Raw genomic sequence first — 25945 nt, 5'->3', positions numbered from 1 at the left:
CTTAGACATCAGGAAAAATGATGCTTATAGAATTGAGACGGAAATCCACGGAAATCTAAACGTTTCTAATGTAAATGAAAAAAAAAGGATTTTCAGCCTATTTCGAGGAATAATCATCCTATAAACCTCCTGAAAGGTGTCTTTTATCTACTTTGAACCCTTCCACACGAAAATAGAATATATCAGGATTATGTGGGAGCCAATTCAGATTCCTACATGAAAAATTTCCTGTGAAATGGCCTGTATTTCAACTAGGTTGTCATATACGCGACATTTCGCTAAATGTCACATTTTATGATTTGAGGTAGGAAATTAACAACCTTTATGCAAATTCCGGAATGAAATATTTTGCTGAAGCATTCTTCAAAGTGTTGTCTTTCAGCTGGGCATGACAAAAATTAAAAATCTGAAATTGCCCAAAATGACTTTTGGCGCACTTTTGTTTCACCCCGGCCCACTGTGCGCCGATAGCGGGCCGGCGCCCAGGAGCTTACCATGTATTTACCCATACTAACGAGACAAGGGTAGATTATGGTAAAAATATCTAGCAAGATAAATTGTGAAAAGAGAAATTATGCACTTACCACTATCATATGGATGAAGGTCTAACAAGTGGTAGAATTCTGAGTCGGACGTCGAAGCACAGACTGGAATCTCAAAAAATCGAAAAGTTCTCTCCTCCCCAGTCTCGATCGGCCGTTTTTGTTAAGAATCATAACAAAATGGCCGATCGAGACTAGGGCAGAAGGAGAGAACTTTTCGTTTTTTGTCTCACCTGCGAAGCAAAGTGAGACTATAGGCGCCGCTTTTCCGACGGCGGCGGCGGCGTCAACATCAAATCTTAACCTGAGGTTAAGTTTTTGAAATGACGTCATAACTTAGAAAGTATATGGACCTAGTTAAAAAAACTTGGCCATAAGGTTAATCAAGTATTACTGAACATCCTTTTAGAGTTTCATGTCACATGACCAAGGTCAAAGGTCATTTAGGGTCAATGAACTTAGACCATGTTGGAGGAATCAACATCGAAATCTTAACCTGAGGTTAAGTTTTTGAAATGTCATCATAACTTAGAAAATATATGGACCTAGTTCATGAAACTTGGACATTAGGTTAATCAAGTATCACTGAACATCCTACATGAGTTTCACGTCACATGACTAAGGTCAAAGGTCATTTAGGGTCAATGAACTTTGGCCGAATTGGGGATATCTGTTGAATTCCCATCATAACTTTGAAAGTTTATGGATCTGATTCATGAAACTTGGACACAATAGTAATCAAGCATCACTGAATATTTTGTGCAAGTTTCAGGTCTCATGATTAAGGTCAAAGGTCATTTAGGGTCAATGAACTTTTGCCGAATCGGGGGTATCTGTTGAATTACCATCATAACTTTGAAAGTTTATGGATCTGATTCATGAAACTTGTACATAAGAGTAATCAAGTATCACTGAACATCCTGTTCGAGTTTCAGGTCACATGATCAAGGTCAAAGGTCATGTAAGGTCAATGAACTTTGGCCATGTTGGGGTTTTTTGTTGAATAACCATCATATCTCTGTAAGTTTATTGGTCTAGTTCATAAAAAGTGGACATAAGAGTAACCATGTATCACTGAACATCTTGTGCGAGTTAGAGTAGTATTCAAAGTCAGCACTGCTGCTATATTGAACCGCGTGATGCAGGTGAGACGGCCAGAGGCATTCCACTTGTTTGAGGTTCCAGTCAGAGTCTGCTTCGACGTCAGAATTCTACCACTCGTTAGACCTTCATCCATATAATCGTGGTAAGTGTATAATTTCTCTTTTCACAATTTATCTTGCTAGATATTTTGACCATAATCTACCCTTGTCCCGTTAGTATGGGTAAATACACGGTAAGCTCCTGGGCACCGGACCGCGAACTTCGCGGTCCGGCGCTCCCTGGGTTAGGTGGCCTGTTGCATCAATGCATGACGAGATGAGCGATACGTAGCTGTAGGAAAGGCTGGGACCATTCCGAGTCTGAGATAGGAAGATTGGCGTCAAATCAGCGCTTTCTGTTTCACGAAGGCAATTGTTTCCTCCAAGTCCACGACATTGTTTGATATCGATAGTATCGGAAAAATGTTTAGTCTTCAATTCATCGTCACCTGAACCTTATTTTGGAATGATGACTTTTCATAATATTTCAATAAATGGAGATCAAATAAAGTTTTATTTATTAGTATTACTGATTGTAGAATTGATGTATGGAGCTTACTTTATGAGGTAAAACGAGAAAAAATTTGATAAACATAACTTACTAAAAATAAAATTGAAATTTTCATTATTTCCCTTATTTAGTTTAGAACACAGTGTCCTTTAGAGACACCTTTCCTGGATATTTCAACGAAATTATTGCTTTAACATGACATAGGGGCCGAAAGGGGCCTACCCTACGATTTAAAATGTGCCTCTTCATTCAAGGTCACAGTGACATTTTCATCTTACCCTTCTGCAGCCATTGTGTTCACGATAACTTCTGTTAACTTAACCTAGGCTCATATAATTTGTACCGTGTTTACACAGTGACACGGCTCGGGGGTTCGACACGCGAGCCGTGCTCAACACGGCAATTTTATGCTGTGTAAACGCGATCAGTGTGATCCGCGAGCCGTGTCGAACACGGCTTTTTCGATCCTCCAAAATCGTAGGTTTCAACCCGCGAGCCGAGTCAGACTCGGCAATTTTTTCGTGTGTAAACAGAAAGCCGTGTCGAACTCTCTTGACCAGGTCACTGCGCGCGCTTTCACTTTTGGCATTGTTGTTGTTCGCACGGACAAGATTCGATTCCGGCGGTGAATTTCCCGCGTTTAATTTGCGACGTCATAATTCTTCTTCCGTTCGAGATCCGCGAGCCGTGTTGAACTCTCCTTTTTATATGTACGTATAAACGCGATCTCTGATCTCTTCTTCGCAGTGTTCAACCCGGCTCGCGGATTCAACACCCGAGCCGAGTCAATGTGTAAACACGGTATTGGTGTTTAGCATGGATCCCAGGAGGCCCATCTATTTTGAGGTCAAAAAGTCAAGGTCACACTGACATGTTTTCATCTTACCATTATGAAGTCCTTGTTAACGCGATAACTTAGTTGAACTTAGGCTCATATAATTTGGTGTATATGATTCTAGCATAGATCCCAGCAATTTTATTGATTTTGAGGTCAGAATTTTAAAGCTGAAGTCGCCACCTTCCACTTTTCTTGCTTAACCAATAACTCTATTTTCCGTGTTACAGGCGGGCTTAATATGTGCTCGACTTAGTGACACACTTGTTACCTCATAAAGTAAGCTAAATGTACATACATCAATTCTGCAATCAGTAATAAATAAAATATTATTTGATGTCCATTTATTGAAAAACATGATTTTATGAAAAGTCGTCATTCCGAAATAAAAGGTTCAGGTGACGATGAAGACTATTACTTTTACGAAACTATCGATATCAAACGATGTCATGGCTTGGTAGACAGAATTGCCTTGTGAAACGGAAAGCGCTGATTTGTCGCCAATCTTCCTATCTTGGAAGAATGGTCCTAGGACATTCCTACATATCGCTCATCTCGTCATGAAACGGGCCCCAGAAGGATAGGCTGCTGCCACAGTTATAACAAATCAAACATGGGAACCTTCGAGGTTGGGGTACCAAAAACACTCAAAATCAAAGAAAAAAAAAGAAATCATGCACCCACCTCAATTCTATGGATGAAGGTCTATAACGGACTGCATGAATTCTTTCATCACACATTGTTTGAATGATCCTTGAATAATACTGCATTTCTGTCCTTGAGAATGATGGGGTCAAAGATCATCTAGGTGTCAAAAGGTCTAGTTTTTGTTGAACTTGCTCTTGTTTTTGTCTTGCCTGCATAGCAGAGCGAGACTAGGCACCACTTTTCCGACAGCGGCGGTGTCAATATTAAAATCTTAACCAAGGTTAAGTTTTTGAAATCTCATTACTTAGAAAGTATATGGACCTAGTTCATGAAACTTGGACATGAGGTTTGTCAAGTATTTCATATTACTGAACATCCTGCCTGAGTTTCAGGTCACATGACAAAGGTCATTTAGGGTCAATGAACTTAGACCATGTTTGGGGAATCAGTATTGAAATCTTAACAAAGGTTATTAGTTTTTGAAATGTCATCATAACTTAAAGTATTTGGAGCTTGTTCATGAAACTTATACATAAGGGTAATTGTGTATTACTGAAGATCCTACCTGAGTTCCAGGTAACATTACCAAGGTCAAAGGTCAATTTGACCATGTTTTGGGTATTTGTGAAATTGTCATCATAACTTTGAAATTGTATGGTTCTAGTTCATGAAACTTAGGACATAAGAACAATTAAGTATCGCTGAACATCCTGTGCGAGTTTCAGGTCATATGACCAAGGTCAAAGGTCATTTAGGGTCAATGAACTTTGATAATACATTGGGTTTTTTGTAGAATTGTCATTTTTCTAAACATTTATGGATCTAGTTCATGAAACTTGGACATAATAGAAACCATGTATCCCTGACCAAGATGTCATTTAAGGTCAATAAACTTTGGCTGTATTGGGGGTATTTGTTGCATTGGCATCATAACTGAAAGTTTATGGATCTGCACATGTACATGTCTGTAGTTCATGAAACATAGACATAAGGTTTATCAAGTATGTTTTGCACATGTCTTAGGTCACATGATTATGGTCAAAGGTCATGTTGGGTCAATGGACATAAACATGTAGTATTTCATTATCATACGGTTTTCTTTTGTGAATAATTATTCAATAGCTGTTTTCAAAGTCTGCACTGTTGCTACATGTATATTGAATGGTGTAATGCAGGCAAGACAGCCAGAGGCGTTCAACTTGTTTTTATTTCTGCATAAATTACATGAACATTTGGTATACATGTATTCCTAAAGTACAATGTATATGTAGTACCACATGTATGTCCATGTGGTTGATGGATAGGGGCAAAGGTCATCTAAGGGTCAAAAGGTCAAATGATATGAGGTCATGTCCATCCTTGTTTGAAGTTTTTGTTCACCTTGCTCTCACTCCATTATTTCTGCATCAATTTGGTCACACTTGGTTCAAATGATCCTTGATTAGTTGAGGATGATGGGGTCAATGGTCAGATAGCGGTCAAAGGTCAAGTTTTTGTTCAAATTGCTCTCATTTCTTTATTTCTGCATCAGTTGTGTTTACACTGGGTACAAAATAACAAGTGGGTTTAATATACCATACATGTGTTCATGAGGATTATAAAGTCAAAGGTCATCAAGTGGTCATAAGATCATATTGCATTTTATTGATCGCAATATCAGGAGAGATCAGCTGAACCGCCTTGCTATCCACTAGTTAGCAAAAAAAATTTACACCATACATGTATTTGGGCTTAACGGCAATTTAGCCCCACCTATTGGGTTTAAGCTTAGCTCATTTCCTTTTTACACAGGAATTTTGCAAAGTGGGTCAACCCAACCTATGGTACAAAATAGCAGAAAAACCGAACAATTGCGGTGCTAAGAGTGAAAGTCCGGGGTTAAGAGTGGAAAAAGAAATCCGGCCAAGCCAAGGACATTGCTCGATGTATGCCCTACGGGCAACGGAGCCAGCGCTGTTGTCCAATCAGAGATAAGCACTCATGAATGGCTACCACTAGGCCGGGACTAAGCTAGCATTTCCATAGCAAGACTAGGCAGAAAATTTTGACTTGTGTTAAAAAGGAAAAAAAATTAGTACGGGGTTAACCCTAAAAGGACTTGGCTATTTGAGATGTATTAAGGAGTGGGGGGGGGGTATGATGGCCCCTCTTCTGATCTCAGGCGCCGTTTGCGCCAAAATTTGGCCCACACGTTCTTTACCACATAAACTACAAGCCAGTTTTTAAAAAAACGTTTTGTAAAATATAGTATACATGTAAGCATATTTCTTTTTTTTACTTTTGAATTTGATAAACTGTTCAGCATTATTCTTATTTGATTTTTCACAAATCCGAATCAACCTTTTTTTTGGGGGGGGGGGTGGACCATAGACTTCCCCTATTGAAAGATGATTGATCAATTTCTTAAGATTTCTTTAGTATGGCATGTATGACATACACAAATGGCTTCAAATTATTTTGACTGAAAATTACCAATCACAAAGTGATTCTGGGTATTTGTATTGTATGGTAGTGTATCGTATTACTGAACACAATTATCTACAAAATAATGTATAAATATGTAAAAATTTTGCCAAAATTGTTATTCTTTTTACGATATTAGCTTCCAATCGGACCCCTCTTCGCATGTGAAATATTTTGGTCACTTGAAAAGGGTATCGTATTTATCAAACATATGTTTCCTCTGGGAAAAATTGAGAAAACAACAAAATCACCGATGAGCTATTTTTTTTATTATTAGAATAAGACTTTGAAATTGTGTTTTTGACCATTTTCATCATCTTTCTATTCAAGTTCCCTTTGGAAGGATGTTGCAAAGTTTTGAGCTTATGAAATTATTTTCTGACGCATATGATGCGTGCGTTCAGTAATACAATCACTCACTATACATACAACACACATTCCATTCTGGGAGGGGGATATATGTATTTCTGCTCATTTTTGTGTAAATAACACATATTTTCCATTGCTTTAAATATTATTGTAAAAATGTAAATACTAATATCACAACATGAATTTGTACATTTGTTAAAACCTACCAACCTTACCAACCTAAATTCTAGAAATGCATACTTAGGTTTGAACTTCATGTAATACCCCTTTCATAAACCCAATTATGCGGCTAATAGCAGCATAATTTGGTCGTAAAATCGGAGGAGGACCGCATTATTTTGATGCTGCAATTATCCGCATAATAGCGGCATCGGGACCAGATTTTGACTTGAACGCATTTCTAAAATAATGCAGATAATTGCCATGGTGCGGTCACAAGGTCACCCTTTTCCAACACAACCGCATCGGAGGGGGTGTGTGCGGTTGCCACGACGATTATCCGCCTTTTTCAGGACGGGCGCTCGTAAAAATAATGCGGATAATTTTCGGAGTTTGTGAACGCAATTTTAATTGAATTATCCGCATTACTCTTAGGCGGCTAATTGGAGGATGGGTTTATGAAAGGGGTATAAGTGTTGATGGGGCTACCCTAATAAAAAAATTGAATGATTAATAAATCATAACATACTTTTTGCTATTATAGCACAGTACAACTCGGCAGCTTTCCATGCAGGGGACCTAGTATATGGTCACGCAGGTCATTTTAAAATCACTTTACAAAGAGAGTGTTGATTACATGTAGTCATGTAGCATACCCCATCCTTGCTGGATATTGCAGGATGACTCATGATTGCCTGGCGATGAGTGATCTTTAAAACATGAGATTTGACTCATAATCACACTGGTATGCCACTCCCATAGGGAAACAATTAAATATATATTTCAATTGAAAAAAATATGTTTCTCTTCCACTAAACCATTTCACTTTTAAAAATTGTATTCCACTTTATGAAAAAAAAATATATTTTACTTTTCAAAAAAAATATATATTTCACTTTTCAAAAAAATATATTTCACTTTTAAAAAAAATATATTTCACTTTCGAAAAAAAATATATTTCACTTATCAAAAAAAATATATTTCACTTTTCAAAAAATATATTCCACTTTAAAAAAAAATATATTTCACTTTTCAAAAAAATATATTTCACTTTTCCAAAAAAAATGTTTCACTTTTCCAAATAAAATGTTTCACTTTTGAAAAAAATTAATTTCACTGTTCAAAATTTTTTTTATTTTTTTCGACGAAGAATCATTTCACTTGTTACATTTCAAGTTTGAGAGAAAACAAATCCTTTCACTTTTTATCTACAAATCTATATATCTGTCTCTTTATCTATCTATCTATCTCTATCTATCTATCTCTATCTATCTATCTATATCTATCTACATGTATCTATCTATCTATTAATCAGGGGCCGCGGAACGGTTTTCAAAGTGGGGGGGGGGGACCATGCAAAAAATCACAATCATATGGTCATTTTTACGTTTTTGTACACGGTTTCAGAAAAAAAGTGTGGGGGGGAGGGCTGAAGCCCCCCTCCCCAGTTTTCGCGCCCCCTGTTAATATATCTATCTTCTATTAATCTATCCACCTATCATTTATCTCTCCAGCCATCTATTTATCTATCTTTGTTTTATATGTATGATGTATCTGTTTGAATATGTGTCTGTTTGTCTATTTATCTTTCATACTTATATCCACTCATTTGTTTAAATAATTATGTATGTTTATCTCTGTATCTACGACAGACCAATTAATTCGTCCGCACGACGAAATAAAATCTAATTTCACTTGTTACATTTTAAATCTGAGATCAAACAAATCCTTTCACTTTTGTTGGATAACACATACGGCTAGACCGTAAGTAAATTTCGCTCTTCACGTAAATATCCCCATTCCTCTCGCTACGAAAAACATTTCACTCATGTTGCAAATTCATTTCACTCAATTGCAAAAAATACGTTCCTCTTTTTTCTCGGCCTGTAGGCGGCGCACACCATTGTTGGTGGGACGAGGACAATACACCACGAGGTGGGCCCATAAACACAAATCGTTAAGTTTGAATTTATCGCTGATAATACACAGCATCCAGGGAAATCAGCTTTCGCATTCGGCCCTACGATCAATCGCTAACCTTAGCACGGCCGGTCTGGCTATAACGTTTTATAGGCATGAGGCATGAATGCTTTTTACATACACTATCTACGGAGCTGAATGGTCAAGGTATAAGTGTTGAAATTTCCCTTTTCTCCATTCTGTCTGTCTTTTACTTCATTGACATACGATGGTCATAATGATTGATGAAATGAAGCTTACAAAAAGCTACATTTCACTGGTCAACTCACTTGTACCTGCACTGCAAAACCAAATTCTCTCCATTTTGTCCGAGACATGATAAGGGGGGGGGGTCACCATCTTTAGAACAGACATAAAAAGTGAGTATTCGGGACTGAAGTTGGATGATGACGTCATCGCTCAGCCCGAAAAGGTTGGTGTTAGCCATAGTAGAGATACTTATATAACGCGCAATTAGTATACATCTCTGTGGTGTTAGCCGAGAATGTCCATGTCATTACCCAACTTCAGTCCCGTATACTCACTTTTTATGTCTGTTCTAAGGATGGTGACCCCCCATTCATGTCCCATACAAAATGGAGAGAATTTGGTTTTGCAGTGCAGGTACAAGCGAGTTGACCGGTGAAATGTAGCTTTTTGTAAGCTTCATTTCATCAATCATTATGACCATCGTATGTCAATGAAGTAAAAGACAGACGGAAGGGAGAAAAGGGAAATTTCAACACTTATACCTTGACCATTCAGCTCCGTAGATAGTGTATGTATGAAGTATTCATGCCCCATGCCTACAAAACGTATAGCCAGACCGTGCTAAGGTTAGTGATTGATCGTAGGGCCGAATGCAACAGCTGATTGCCCTGGCTATTGTGTATAATCAGCGATAAATTCAAACTTTACAATTTGTGTTTATGGGCCCACCTCGTGGTGCATTGTCCTCGTCCCACCAACAATGGTGTGCGCCGCCTACAGGCCGAGAAAAAAGAGGAACGTATTTTTTGCAATTGAGTGAAATGAATTTGCAACATGGGTGAAATGTTTTTCGTAGCGAGAGGAATCGATATTTACGTGAAGAACGAAATTTACTCACGGTCTATACGGCAGCCGTATGTGTTATCCAACAAAAGTGAAAGGATTTGTTTTATCTCAGATTTAAAATGTAACAAGTGAAATTAGATTTTAATTCGTCGTACGGACGAATTAGGTGGTCTGTCGTAGATGCAGAGATAAACAAACATAATTATTTAAACAAATGAGTGGATATAAGTATGAAAGATAAATAGACAAACAGACATACATATTCAAACAGATACATATAAGAAAGATAGATAAATAGATAGATTGATGGAGAGATAAATGATAGGTGGATAGATAATAGAAGATAGATAGATATATATTAACAGGGGCCGCGGAAGCTGGGGGGGGGGCAGCCCCCTTTACTTTTTTCCAAAACCGTAAAAATGACCGTATGATTGTGATTTTTTGCATGGTCAGCCCCCCCCCCCCCGCTTTGAAAACCGTTCCGCGGCCCCTGATTAATAGATAGATAGATAGACAGATAGATGACAGATGGATAGGTAGATAGATATAAACAGATAGATAGGTATCGGACAGATAGACATTGACGATAAAAAAATACGATGAGGAGGCTGATACTGATAATGATTGATGAAAAAAATACGATGATTCCCAGCGGTGATAATGATATCATATTTGATATACACATAGATTCAGAGACAGGTAGATACATAGGTACATACACAGATAGACAGACAGATAGATAAATAGATAGATAGATAGATAGATAGAAAGATAGATAGATAGATAGAGAGAGAGAAAAAAAATAGATCGATATATTTATTGATAGGTAGACAGATAGAATAACATTAAACAAATTTGATAGATAAATATTATATAGTTAAACAAACAAATAAACAGACATAACTATTTAGACAGATCAATAGTTATTAGATTGAAAGATAAAAAGTAGACATACGGATAGACATATGTATTCTGAACAGATAGACATAAGATAGATAGGTAGATAAATAGATAGATAGATATAAAGATTGAATGATAAATACACAGATTTAAACGAAATAAATAGATATTAGATAGATAGATAGATAGAAGGATAGACATATTTAAACAGATAGATATATGTTAGGCAGAGAGAGAGATAGATAGATATATCATGTACCTTCTCCTCGTCCCGCCAACAATGGTGCGCGCCGCCTACAGGCCGAGAAAAAAGAGGAACGTATTTTTTCGCAATTGAGTGAAATGAATTTGCAACACGAGTGAAATGTTTTTCGTAGCGAGAGGAATGGATATTTCCGTGAGGATAGTTACGATCTAATACGGCAGCCGCATGTGTTATCCAACAAAAGTGAAAGGATTTGTTTTCTCTCAAAATTAAAATGTATCAAGTGAAATGATTTTTTTTTTTTGAAAAGTGAAACATTTTTTTTTCAAAAGTGAAATATATTTTTTTGGAAAGTGAAATATATTTTTTTGGAAAGTGAAATATATCTTGTAGAAGAGTGAAATATATTTCTTTGAAGAGTGAAATATATTTCTTTGAAAAGTGAAATATATTTTTTTGGAAAGTGAAATATATTTTTTGGGAAAAGTGAAATATATTTTTTTTAGAAAAGTGAAATATTTTCTTTTTGAAAAGTGAAATATATCTTTTAGAAGAGTGAAATATATTTCTTTGAAAAGTGAAATATCTTTTTTTTGAAAAGTGAAATATATTTTTTTGAAAAGTGAAACATATTTTTTTGGGAAAAGTGAAATACTTTTTTTTTTAAAGTGAAACGTATTTTTTAAAGTGAAATATATTTTTTTGATAAAGTGGAATATATTTTTAAAAGTGAAATATAAATTTCTTTAAGTGAAATGGTTTAGTGGAAGAGAAAGATATATTTTCTAAGTGAAATATATATTTAATTGATTCCCTATATGCGTGCCATACACTGGGACTCTACCTCCATACAGTCTCAATGGTGATGGTTGTAAATAAAATATCATTGTCCCAAATTTCTATTGCTTACATGGAGAATGTTGATGGAAGCACACTAGATATTATTCATTCCCTAGCTGCTACTCTTCATTTTGATTATTGGTTTTAATGATTTATCATTTGATGTGTTTTGAACTCTTTTGTCGAATTGATTCTGAAGCGACGGGATAATAACTATTTTTCCTGTGATGTTTTCTTTGAATTTTGCAAATTGCACCATTGATACTGATATTTTCTAGATGAATAATGAAAATTGTGTATGTACTATACTAGCTATGGTATCACCAAGCTCTACTGATGGGGGGGGGGGAGTTGGGGACAATAATTACAATTCTTGGGGTAATTGTACAAACATACCATCGGATCCTCATGTCTTAACATGGACTTTGAAGGAAGCGCCCACTCAACATTTCTCTAGATTGAAAAAACAGCCATATTAAAGTGATGTGACATAATTGATAGCACTTTGAAATGTGATTAAAAAAATATAAATTATCAGCAGTTTTTTTCTTTTGGAGCGAGCATCACAAACCCTTGATTTAGCGGGGCACTACAGCTGTACTGTAGAAGACTTTATGTTTATGCTATATTACTTTTTAAATTTAAAAAGTAATATACATGTAGCATAAACATAAAATATTTATAACCCTGTCACAGTGAGAACAATCCATGTTACCCCACCCCTTCCCCCACCTATAGATTTATTCATTATCATATTTAATTTTGTAAATTTTGACATACTGTACATGTTATTCTTTCATATAATTTTTTCTTTTTTATTTTTCATGTTGTTCACTAATACCACTCTCCCATTGATTTTGTCTGCAGAGCTTTGACGTAACTTGAAATTGATCGAGGGCAAGGGTTTTTAGAAGATGTTATAAATAGCAGAGAACCACTGAGTAAACAGTACACTCTCACCACATCGATCCGCCATGGCAAAAGCAAGTAAAATTCCAGGTAATTATTAACATATATATTTCTAACGTTTGATGTAACCTTTTTTTACATAAATATTAGCCACAAATATTTGTTCATTAAAAATGCAAAATAAAGATCATATAACTGCTACATGTAGCAGTTACATAAACCATAATTTTTTATTATGTATGTAAACATTGGGAAAATGAGATGATAAATAAAGGTTATCGCATTTAAAATAATTTGCATGTACATATAGGATTAGAATTATATATAACTCTAATACAAATACAACTTTTTTTATTGATTTCCTACCAAAAATAAATACAGAATCATTACATACAGTATACAGTATGTAGCTTACATTTCTGATAATTCATAGATAAACAAAGTGTGCGAACATAAACCATAATTTTGTTTTGTTGACAATATGAAATTTCACATAAATCTATATGAGATACATGTCTAGAATTTTCTGTGGAAATTATACATTGCATGATGAATACATGTAAATTCACTTTACTTAGTTTCTTTACATAATGTAATGCATAATAAATTGTCCACTGAAACAGCATCTTCCCTGTGTTATGCAAAGCGAAGTGCTGGTCACCACACAGCCGTTGAATATTTGATATCCACTGGGGGATCACACAGTCATGTGCTTGCATTAATAATTCAGTGGTACTTATACCGAATCTTATTCCATTTGTTCAGGTGTCCCTAGAGGTAGAAGGGATAGAATGTCCTCAGAATGAATAACCATTCTTTTGCCTAAAATTTTGTCTTGTTTGGAGATACATGTAGGGTAGACTTTTCTGACCATCTTGTTTTCAGTGCAATTGAAAATTTATTAATTTTACTGTACTGGTACATGTACATGTTTGTACAGTGGATGTCACATACATGTAGCCATTATTAATTTATCTAGTGTAGAAATAAAGAGTCTAAGTTTAAAATATAATCAAATTTGAATGATTTTCTTCACTTGAAAATACAAAATGCATAGCAGACTTTCAAAAAATGTGGAGCAAATTGCAATGCAATACCAGGAATTATTCCCTGAAGTACAGCATTGAACCTCACTTGAATGATTTTGTTTTAATTTGTGAGCGATCGATTACAATGTACTATTGAATAGAACAACTGTCATTGTACAACGCCTACTTAGCTTGTTGTACGCGGGAGGCTGAATGTCACACATTCGTACCGTTGCACACAAGACGTACCATCCAAAATGTACCATTGCACGGCTTTAGGAGGTGACGTCACAATGCGATTTCATTGAATAAGGTGACAATGCGTGTACAGTCCGCTGGCTAAATGCGCAATGTGGTCCAAGATCATGTGCGCTTGTGGGCCCGGCTTGTGGGATTTTGCTTTTGGCTTTCAATATTTTTGCTCCCTTTTCATAGATTACTGGAGGGAAAAAACTTTTATATTTTCCCTACATTCCGAGGCGTTGTACAACACAAATAGCTAATATTCTTATCTGTGCAATGGTGCGAGATTTCGCATTCGGCAAAAGAAAGAAACGCTCTATTCAATAGAGCATCTTTCTTTCACCTCATGCAAAATCTTGCACCATCGCACTTATGCCTATTCGCTATTTGTATATTGAAAATGGACCAAAATTTTGCTTGTGCCTGTTTCATCTCTTTGCATCCTAACTAATTACTTAGTCTCACATATGCCTACATGTAGGATATTTTATTTTTATCTTAACTAATGGGAAAGATTACAAGGAGTAATAGGACCCCTTTTCATTCTGATGAAAATACTGTATTTCTCACAAAATGCTTGTAATTTATCTTAGACATGCATGATTTTATATGACATGAATATGACTCATGGTTGAGTCATGTTACGATGCACCTGGATGGTTTAAGTCTGCACTGAGCACTGATATACATGTACATGTATCCCCAAACAGGAAATCATTTTCTGTCTTTTCACTCTTATCTCAACTTCTTTTTACCGATATGTCAAAAGTGTGTACATGTACATAGCTGTCATGCATTTTCTTATTTTCATGGAGGTTTGCTGAAAAACTACAATACCGGTATGCAAATCAAATGTGAACCATTGGTTTAGGGTCAATAATATAGATTTTTACCTAGATATTTGAATATTACAAAATTGTAGTGGGCATTGGAGTTTTTTCCCAACTGGCTGAGTTGAGATTTTGTATCTAAAATGCATACATGTATATGAAGTGCCATTTTGTGACTATGTTTTAATTTTCTCTGAAATGACTCTTTGAGCTCTTACATTTTAAATCTCACAAATCAACAGACAAAGATCATGCTAAAGTTTACCAGCAGTTACTTGAGAAATAGTTTTGAATACCAGTATCAGAAAGAATAAATTCCCAAGATATTAAATTTTGATTGTGCACTGGATCAAAATCGATTTTCATGTAAAAAACAGTTCCAAATCTATCCAACAGAACATGTATTATTGGCCTACAGTATGTAATGTAGTATTTCATGTCCTTTATAAATTATGTTCACTACTGTACTGGGCAGTAAAGTTCTTTCAATAAATTCAAGGTTTAAAATTCCTGTACTCTGGAAACATGCATACATGTACCATCATTTTTATGCATGCACATCAAAAATGCAACCTCCCCAGCTAAATAAACTACAGTGCGTATCAAAAAAAAGTTTACACTTTGAAAAAATCCTGTAAAATTATACATTTTTGATATCCTGAAGATTTTTCCACATTTTAACATTGGTACAGATCCATTTAAGCAAATGACGATATAACTATCGAAAAATATTTCCGCTTGAGTGAGCACCACTTACTTTTGAAAAGTTACTGAAAAATGATTTGCACAGAACTTTGAAATAGCTATGCGAATAAAAGTAGACCTTAATCATGTAGAACACGTGGAATTTAGCTAGTAAAATTGATTTGAAGATATCTTACCTTTTTAAACTTTTTTCCTTGCCCAAAACACTTCGAAGAGTGCATTGCGCCCCACCCCACTCCCCCACAAACCGAGGCTATCAAGACGATATTTGCTTAACACTGAGCTGTGTGTAAAAAATTACCCACATATTGTATATTTTTTAATTCCCAGGGCTTTTTCAAAGTGTAAACCTTTTTTTGATATGCACTGTATATTCTATTTTGAACATATCCTTGCCTTTTCCCCTCAAGGTTTAAATTCATACCATTATGATTTTTTTCCTATAAAGGGAAAATATGGTATGCAAGTGCCACATTGAGGTCAACACTCAACAGTTAAAATACATTACACATGATTTGCTGTCCCAAGAATTCATGAAGGAAGTTAGAATGATTATACATATGTACATGTAGTGTTTACTTAAAAAAATATCCCTTGTATTAAAGCCATGTACATACACATGCTGTTTGCCTGTGTATTACATGTATACAGTACATACGTGTATTGCTAGCCAGCATTGAATATAATTCATCAAATTATGTGGTCATACCTCTATTGTAATATTGTGGTCTGATTTCATTCTGAGAACACACAGGGATATAGTATGCATCTTTAAACCAAGGCCAGTGAACTGTATTGAGTAGAATTACTCTATATGAGTGAAAAGTATTCATAAAATACATTTGTGCAGAACCTACCTTTTTGTACATGTGTATTCTTTATCCATACTCTCATTAAAGTATCTGTGCATCTTGCAAAAAATAATTTTGATTGCTCTTTCAATTAAATCACACTTTTGAAAGATTGAAGATTTAATTTCATTGATATTTGTGAAATTACTGTACATGTACCTCTGCTTTTTTTCAATATTTCCTTAAAAATATTTTTTTTAAATGTTGAAGCATCATCATCACAAGACCACAGATATATTTTTTAACCATATTATTCTTAATACAAATTAATGGTTAATATCTCTGTCTATTCATCTATCCTCATGGGTGTTACTTACATGAACATGTATATTATATAAAAAGTACTGCATGTACATGTATTATGTATATTATCCTGTAATATTTACTTTTTATTCATTGCTATTTGCTTGTATCACATTGATTTACTGTTGTTGTTGTTCTTTGTTATCGGATTTGAAACAAAATAAAGATTCTTTAATTAATTAATTAATTCATTCATTTTAACAGTGACCTATGATTGGGATGTCTATTTGAAAGAATCAGGTGCAACGTGTGCGCCAGCAGAATGTTTCAAACAGGTATGTAGAAATTATTTTTGTATCAGATTTATTACCTGGTGGTTGTTTCAAGCTGTTGTAACTTACAAGTGACTTTACAAATAGAAAATTGTGACCCTTTTTTGTGTTTAAAATGACATATGCTAGATTTTTATGGGTGTCTTTTTAGTTCCCAAGAAAGGGTCATTATTTGTTAGTCAAGTCGTTCATAAATTTTTGATAGCTTTATCTAAGACCCACCATGATACGCATACATCTATGAAAAAAGAAGTATTTATAAACTCAGCATAAAGGCAGATCTCTGTCTTTAGGGTTCTGGTGGGTGTTTCATAAGTTTGAAAGTTAAGAGCGACTTTAGGAACAACTGGTTGATCCTTGTGGAAAATGGTATGAAGCAAAATGTTTTTTTGCGATGGTTTATCATGTAATACCCCTTTCATAGTGAAGGCGAAGTGGAGTTACTCCGGAGTAAACTCCGGGTTGAGTTGATCTGCTTGTACTGCGGACAGACTTTAAACCCCCTTTCATATTGGCAAGCACCGCAGCGGTGTATCCGCAGTCGTTGCCATGGTTTCCAAGCGAGTTCGGGCCATACGTGTGGCCGAAGTCCCCAACGAGCGATTCGCGCCGAAATTTGTTTTGCAAATGCAGCTGTGCTAGATAGCGATGTGTGCTGCGCGAGCATCCGGTACTAGATACTCTACTATACTGGCTAGATAATCGTTGGCTATATGATATTGTAATCTGTTCGCTTCCATATCACAATGTTACTTTTTAGTCAGTTCTTACTTCTGACGATTGTGATGATGATTGAACTGGCCCCAAGAACACGGTTAAAAATGCGGGACATTGACGATTCGTTTGACTTACAACTACAGAGATCACAGCGATAAGCGTATACAGCATTTCCGGTGCGGAGTAACTCCGTTTGTAACCCTCTTCTCGAAGTGTGTTGAGTACGCCACTTTGAATCCGGATCGAACTAATTTCAGAATTTTCATATTGCCCTCTAAAGTGGAGTAACTCCTCCTGGACTCCAGACTAACTCCACTTCGGCTCTCACTATGAAAGGGGTATAAGAAAGGTTCACCAGTCGTTCTTTAAGTCACTCTTAACTTCCGAACAGCTTTATGAAATGGCTCTTAGGTCATGTTTGTCATAATATGTAATTATTGGTATTACAACAGGCTCCGATACCACCACCAAACGAGTTTGGCCTGTGGATGAAACTTGAAGCCCTCGATCCTCGCAACGTGACCTCGACCTGCATCGCAACCATAGTCGGTCTCATCGGGCCACGGTTAAGACTGCGACTGGATGGAAGCGACAACAAGAATGACTTCTGGAGGTTGGTGGACTCGTCTGACATCAGGCCGATCGGCCATTGTGAGAAACATGGTGGCATGCTCCAACCTCCTCTTGGTATGTGGAGTGTTTTTTTTTTGGACCCCTGTTGCACCCACAGATGTAATAACGCCCACAAATGTAATAACACTTTACCCACAAATGTAATAATTTTTGATCGCCCACAAATGTAATAATTTTTGATCGCCCACAAATGTAATAATGACTTTACCCACAAATGTAATAAATTTGAAGGGATTTTTGGCGAATCCGTTCTAAACTGAAATCCTATAGTAATGCGTTCATATAGCACAAAAGTGCAAAGTCTTTTTTCAGACCGGGTTAATAAAACATCAACGTACAAGTCCAAAGTCTTTCTTCCAGACCCAGTTGTTTCAAAAATTATAATATAAATCCAAAGTCTTTTTTCCAGACCTGGTTGTTTAAAAAATATAATAAAAGTCCAAAGTCTTTTTTTCCAGACCCGGTTGTTTAAAAAATTGTGATATAAGTCCAAAGTCTTTTTTTCCAAACCCGGTTGTTTCAAAAATTATAATATAAATCCAAAGTCTTTTTTCCAGACCCGGTTGTTTAAAAAATTATGATATAAATCCAAAGTCTTTTTTCCAGACCCGGTTGTTTCAAGAATTTTAATAAGTCCAAAGTCTTTTTCCTGACCCAGTTATTTCAAAATTTATAATATAAATCCAAACTAAGATACGATAATGATATTCCTGTGGAAAAAATGGGAATCGAGCTTAGTCTTTTCTCCAGACCCAGTTAATTAAAACTGGTGGAATTAATGTCTTTGTTGTTGTTTCAACTTATACGGTGTATATTGTGAATATATGCACTAAGAGTAAATTGAGAATCAAGCGGAGTCTTGTCTCCAGACCCGGTTACCTGTTATTTAAACATTATTAAAAACAGTATAAAGACCCCATAATCTTATTAATTCTGGATATATAGCGTAGTCTTTCAGCCCGACCATTTTTTTCTTTAAAAAATGCTAATAGTAAGAATTAGAAAAAATCAAAGTTTAAGACCAAACAAACCTTCAACCTAAGAACCTGTTTTAAAAGAGTTTTAGAGTGTTGTCTTTATTCCAGACCTAAAACAGTTACGAAAAAAAATCTTGTAACATAAGACCTTATATTCTTATTCTCGTGGAATAACACGAGTTTTAAAACATACTCTTTCCTCCAGACCCGGCTATTAAAAAAAAGTAACTGAAAAACTTCGAATCTAAGACCAAAGTTTCACCCAGTAAAAATATGTCTTTTTTAAAATAATACTACTACCCCTACAAAACATTGTAATAATGCGTGGGTAAAGCAGACATCCTTTCTCCAGACTTGGTTACTATTTGAAAAATAAAATAGTTTTTACAAATATTCTAAAACGAATACCCAATAATCTAATTACTGTGGAACAACATGAAGACCGATTGTCGAAGATCGACTTTCCTCCAGACACAATTATTTCAGGAATAAAAAATCAATAAAACTCAACCCCCAACAACGAATCTAAGAACCAACAATCCTCCAAATTAAGACCATGCATGTAGAAAAGCACACGTTTAGAGCGTTGTCTTTATTCCAGACCCGGTGATTTAAAAATGATTTAAACAATCCTAAAAACAAAAGACTCATATTCTTATTCTTGTGGAATAACACGAGTATTATGCTTAGTCTTTCGTCTGGACCCGGTTATTTAAAAGATAAAGAAATATTGAAAAAAAAAATGACAGCTGAGACCAATCTTCAAAATTAAACCCACTTAAAATGCTTGGGCTTAGAGTGTTGTCTTTACCCCTCATCGACGTATATTATAACTATAACGACCGGGTCTGAAAAAAAGACTTTGGACTTGCATTATAATTTTTGAATTAACCGGGTCTGGAAAAAAGACTTTGGACGTATATTATAATTTTGAAACAACTGGGTCTGGTAAAAAGACTTTGGACGTATATTATAATTTTGAAAAACCGGGTCTGGAAAAAGACTTGGACTTGTACTGTAATATTTCATTAACCGGGTCTGGATAAAAGACTGAACTTTTGTGCTATATGAACGCATTACTATAGGATATTAGTTTAGAATGAATTCGCCAAAAATCACTTCAAATTTATTACATTTGTAGGTAAAGTCATTACTACATTTGTGGGTAAAGTGCATTATTACATTTGTGGGTAAAGTGTTATTACATTTGTGGGCGTTATTACATTTGTGGGTAAAGTGTTATTACATTTGTGGGCGATCAAAAATTATTACATTTGTGGGTAAAGTGTTATTACATTTGTGGGCGTTATTACATTTGTGGGTAAAGTGTTATTACATTTGTGGGCGTTATTACATTTGTGGGCAATTATTACATTTGTGGGTGTAACAACCCCCTTTTGATTTGTTTTTTGCTTTGCTTTTTCTTTTTCCCACCACCATGTCAAAATCTATTGCACATACATGTACAAGCAATTTAGGCCTCTCACTGACACTTGTCCCAGAGGGTCCGGGCCCAGTAGTATAAAGCATAAGGAATGATGTTGAGGTGGAATTTTATGATTGATTCATTGTTTGTTGTGTATGATCAATCATTTAAAATCAGCTCCATGATCATTAAACAAGCTTTACGTTTCGGGCCCTGGAATGCATTTTTTGTTTCCAAAGTGCAATATTTGTACCCAGTTCTGAGTAGACAAAAGAATAAAAGTGAAAGCAATTGTGTGTTGACAGTGGCTGTGCTTCTAAGCCTTAGTCAGCTCAGGGAAGTGTTTCATCAACGTTTTTTCGACAATGTCTCAGATCTGACAACTTTCCTTGATGTTGATTTGCAGAAAAGTGATGTTTCCATAGTAACTGTTTGGATTTAGGAACATAATTTGTTCAATTAAACTTCCAATAATTCCTTTCATCAAACGCTCTAACACTTCTGCTTGTACCCCTTCAAAAATTATAATCATTTTCTGTCTCACCTGCGAAGCAAAGTGAGACTATAGGCGCCGCTTTTCCGACGTAACAACCCCCTTTTGATTTGTTTTTTGCTTTGCTTTTTCTTTTTCCCACCACCATGTCAAAATCTATTGCACATACATGTACAAGCAATTTAGGCCTCTCACTGACACTTGTCCCAGAGGGTCCGGGCCCAGTAGTATAAAGCATAAGGAATGATGTTGAGGTGGAATTTTATGATTGATTCATTGTTTGTTGTGTATGATCAATCATTTAAAATCAGCTCCATGATCATTAAACAAGCTTTACGTTTCGGGCCCTGGAATGCATTTTTTGTTTCCAAAGTGCAATATTTGTACCCAGTTCTGAGTAGACAAAAGAATAAAAGTGAAAGCAATTGTGTGTTGACAGTGGCTGTGCTTCTAAGCCTTAGTCAGCTCAGGGAAGTGTTTCATCAACGTTTTTTCGACAATGTCTCAGATCTGACAACTTTCCTTGATGTTGATTTGCAGAAAAGTGATGTTTCCATAGTAACTGTTTGGATTTAGGAACATAATTTGTTCAATTAAACTTCCAATAATTCCTTTCATCAAACGCTCTAACACTTCTGCTTGTACCCCTTCAAAAATTATAATCATTTTTTGTCTCACCTGCGAAGCAAAGTGAGACTATAGGCGCCGCTTTTCCGACGGCGGCGGTGGCGGCGTCAACATCAAATCTTAACCTGAGGTTAAGATTTTGAAATGACGTCATAACTTAGAAAGTATATGGACCTAGTTAATAAAACTTGGCCATAAGGTTAATCAAGTATTACTGAACATCCTATTAGAGTTTCATGTCACATGACCAAGGTCAAAGGTCATTTAGGGTCAATGAACTTAGACCATGTTGGAGGAATCAACATCGAAATCTTAACCTGAGGTTAAGTTTTTGAAATGTCATCATAACTTAGAAAATATATGGACCTAGTTCATGAAACTTTGACATAAGGTTAATCAAGTATCACTGAACATCCTGCATGAGTTTCACGTCACATGACCAAGGTCAAAGGTCATTTAGGGTCAATGAACTTTGGCCGAATTGGGGATATCTTTTGAATTCCCATCATAACTTTGAAAGTTTATGGATCTGATTCATGAAACTTGGACATAATAGTAATCAAGCATCACCTAACATTTTGTGCAAGTTTCAGGTCTCATGATTAAGGTCAAAGGTCATTTAGGGTCAATGAACTTTGGCCGAATCGGGGGTATCTGTTGAATTACCATCATAACTTTGAAAGTTTATTGGTCTAGTTCATTAAACTTGGACATTAGAGTAATCAAGTATCACTGAACATCCTGTTCGAGTTTCAGGTCACATGATCAAGGTCAAAGGTCATGTAAGGTCAATGAACTTTGGCCATGTTGGGGTTTTTTGTTGAATAACCATCATACATGTATCTCTGTAAGTTTATTGGTCTAGTTCATAAAAAGTGGACATAAGAGTAACCATGTATCACTGAACATCTTGTGCGAGTTAGAGTAGTATTCAAAGTCAGCACTGCTGCTATATTGAACCGCGTGATGCAGGTGAGACGGCCAGAGGCATTCCACTTGTTTATATATATATATAAAGAGTCTTGTCTTGAATTTTAGGCTCTGTTGTGTCCCAGGAATTTACACTATGCCTGAATGTTAATGTCTTGATAATCTTAAAAATAACATGTATGAATATTAATTAATGTGGATATTAAGGAGTACAATGTATGTAGAGGCGAGCTAGATTCGTAACGAATGAGTAGGTACAGGACGAGGATAGGGTGAACATTCTTTATTATGAATTAAGCAAAAACTTTTTAGAAATAATTATGTCGGCTTGATCAGGAAGAGGGATGAGAAGACTAGAGCAAATTGAGAAAAGGGAAAGTATAATTATAGTTTGTACATTTAATCTACGGTACTATGTAGTCATTTTGCTCTAATGATAGTTTCAAATGCCCTTGGTAAACATAGTTTTTATGATCCATTTGCAGGTTTCAGAATGAATGCCTCATCTTGGCCAATGTTTCTATTAAGAACACTCAACAATGCCAGCATTGCACCAACGCAAGCATTTAAACCAGTAAGTACTCTGACTCTACAAACATACATCAATATTTTGTATCTGCTATTTGAGCTTTTTGACAAATTTATACTGAACAGTGAATATACAGAGATGGCACTTTTTGATATAAAGTCTGAATTCAGACGTTTCTAACCTTATTCTGACCGTAGAAAACATTTTTTAAGTAGGAAACGGGTTATTCTTGGTGATTTTCAGACTTTTTTAAATCCAGCCTAAGTGGCGTCCTTGAAAATATGTGTAGGTTCACTATTCCCACAAATTGAAACTTTCCAATCAAATTTTTATATAGGGATTTTTCTGTTTAAACATAAAGCAAGAACATTTCCATCCCACCTCCCTTTAAACAATTATATTTTATTTGTAAAGGATGAGAAGTTATTATTAATGTACTTTGCAGTTTAGAGGTCATTTATTCACCAATGATTGATAATGACCCTTTTGGTTTTGTGATATAATGATGATAATAAAAAAATACTGTAATAGATAGTTTTAATGTTATTTATCTTGCATTTAGATGGCAAAACATATATGTGGTGGGGAAAATATAGGGAAGTAGAAGTGATCCTTGAGATCTTTCAATGTAATTTTCTTCTCATCTCTCAGGAACCACCCGATCCCAAGGGCAACGAGTTCAAAGTGGGCATGAAGCTGGAGGCCGTAGACCGTAAGAATCCCCACCTCATCTGCCCCGCCACGGTGGGGCAGGTCAAGGACAATACCATCTTTGTCCAGTTTGATGGTTGGAGGGGCGCCTTCGATTACTGGTGTGAAATCAACTCAAGGGACATCTTTCCTGTAGGATGGTGTAAAGCTACGGGACACTACCTGCAGCCGCCAGGTAAAACAGGTGCGACAGCCATGATGAAACAGATTTGGTAGAAGAGACTGTGGTGGCGGGGATGGTCATGGCGGAGGGTTAGTGGTGATGGTGATATTAGAAAACGGGGATTGCCGAGGAGAGTTTCATGAAAAGTTTGGCCAGTGATTTCCATGGATAAATTGCTCGTAGCCAATCAGATGCATGGATTTACACTAGCTTATAACAATAGTAAAAATAAATGACGATGTTGATTAAATGCTCCCATGGTGTGAATAAAACTCAAATGGATGTCCTTCCTTTAGGAGGGTGCAAAGCCTCTGGATAGCACCATTAGTAAACCTGTGGTGCAGTTACTTTGGAGTAAGACTTGTTTGGATAAAACTGAAGGGATATATTTCAAGGAGGCCCCTGTAAAGCCACTTGACACTAACCTCTACTGCCAGGTGAAATGGGGGTGGGGATCTCGATAATGTAATGATGATGGTGGTGGGGGATGGTTGAGGTGTAGGTATGGTGATGATATTTGAGAAGTTGATTTCTTATGCGAATAATACTCTAGGGATGTGTTTTTGGGGGTGTGTTGGCGATGATGGCCATGGACCTGGCCACAGAGGATTATCTATTGTTACTGGGGGTGCTGTGACAGTGCTCAGCACCCCCAGTAACAATAGACTAATCTTCCATGGATAGGTGCCTGATGATGGCCATGGCAATAATTGATGGTGGTGTCCTTCAGTTGCTTGTTTGATCATTGATTGTGGTATCTTGGATTGATTGTTGTGATATGTCAGTTTTGGGTGTGATAGTATTCGTGAGGAAGGTGGGAGATGGGGAGGGGTGATAGTAATAGCTGTTTCATTTGTGGTGGTGGTGATGTTGGCTATTACGTATATATTCAATCTATCTTGCTCGTATGTCACTAGGAGCCAGTACCAAAGTCAGAAGAGTGAGCAGCTCATCAACATCATCATCTCAAATGTCCCCTGGAGGGGGCACCCTGTCAACGAAAGTGGAGCCTGACACAAGTTGCTTGCCATCGGCTGAACCAGCGGAAGAGCCTTCAGGTAATTACTGGTCATTAACCTTGCATGTTACAGGTACAGACCATTGTACAAGATGGGGGAGCCAAGTACATGAATAAGTATTAGCTCCTTCCTCTTGTGGGCGTGTCTCCAAGACAACATGAGAGTAATATTACTTGAGCTTTGATATCTCCTATCATTTGCATGTTGTAGACTGATTCTGTACTCTGTCATGAGAAACAAATAAGTCACAGTTGTCTATTGCAGTGAATTTTAAGATAGATGTTGTCAATAGTTATGTGGCCTATCTTTGATCAATGATTGATTGCAAATGTCCAGCAATGTCCCCTTATACCCATAATAAAAAACTTCAGTATTAATGGACAATTTATATCTCTGTTTCCTAGTGCTGGTACACCTGAATAGTTCCTGCGTGAGCGGTCCCTACCTGAGCCCCCATAAGCTCTGGCAGATGCCGTGTCAGGTCGGACCTACCAGTATCAGTTCTGCTCTCAGGGAAATCCTGCAGCTATGTGTGGACTGTGCTGTACAGCAAAGGCTTGTTCTTACCTTCCTGGAGGAGGCTGATGATGGCAATGTCACGGTTAATGGTAAGTGAATGACTGAGGTAGGCATTTAGAAAGCGATGGAAATGGTGATAGTAATCCAGGTTCGAAATATAGTTTTCCCTGACTACAAGGGTGGTAGAATTCAACTCGCACTCATAGTAGTCACCCTCTCCCCTCCATCCACTTTACTCTATTCGGTACATCCTCAACCCGACACTCTTCTCTCCACTAGTGCTCCCATGTCTGCTTCGGTTGGCCCCTTCTGACCAGCAACTTCAAATTTAAGTACCATCTCAAAACATAATCAACATCTCTCCTCAACACATTTCCATACCAATATTTTCTGTTCAGCTCAGCTTTGTCATCTGATGTGCTGGCTAT

General features: G+C 36.4%; 1 protein-coding gene across 1 annotated transcript in view; it reads left to right on the top strand.

Moving 5' to 3' along the window:
- LOC121413740 (polycomb protein Scm-like) overlaps positions 1-25945 on the top strand; it is a 37639-nt gene that overhangs the window by 2645 nt on the left and 9049 nt on the right. The window contains exons 2-8 of the mRNA XM_041606666.1: positions 12500-12631; positions 16706-16776; positions 17943-18177; positions 23062-23150; positions 23757-24000; positions 24897-25037; positions 25403-25606. Coding sequence (XP_041462600.1) covers positions 12607-12631; positions 16706-16776; positions 17943-18177; positions 23062-23150; positions 23757-24000; positions 24897-25037; positions 25403-25606 — 1009 coding nt within the window. The 5' untranslated portion in view covers positions 12500-12606. The remainder of the gene's footprint in view (positions 1-12499; positions 12632-16705; positions 16777-17942; positions 18178-23061; positions 23151-23756; positions 24001-24896; positions 25038-25402; positions 25607-25945) is intronic.

The sequence above is a fragment of the Lytechinus variegatus genome, chromosome 4, assembly GCF_018143015.1.
Source record: "Lytechinus variegatus isolate NC3 chromosome 4, Lvar_3.0, whole genome shotgun sequence".
Classification (NCBI taxonomy): Eukaryota; Metazoa; Echinodermata; class Echinoidea; order Temnopleuroida; family Toxopneustidae; genus Lytechinus; species Lytechinus variegatus.
Note: the sequence above shows the minus strand (reverse complement) of the source record. Positions and strands in the feature narration are given on the sequence as shown.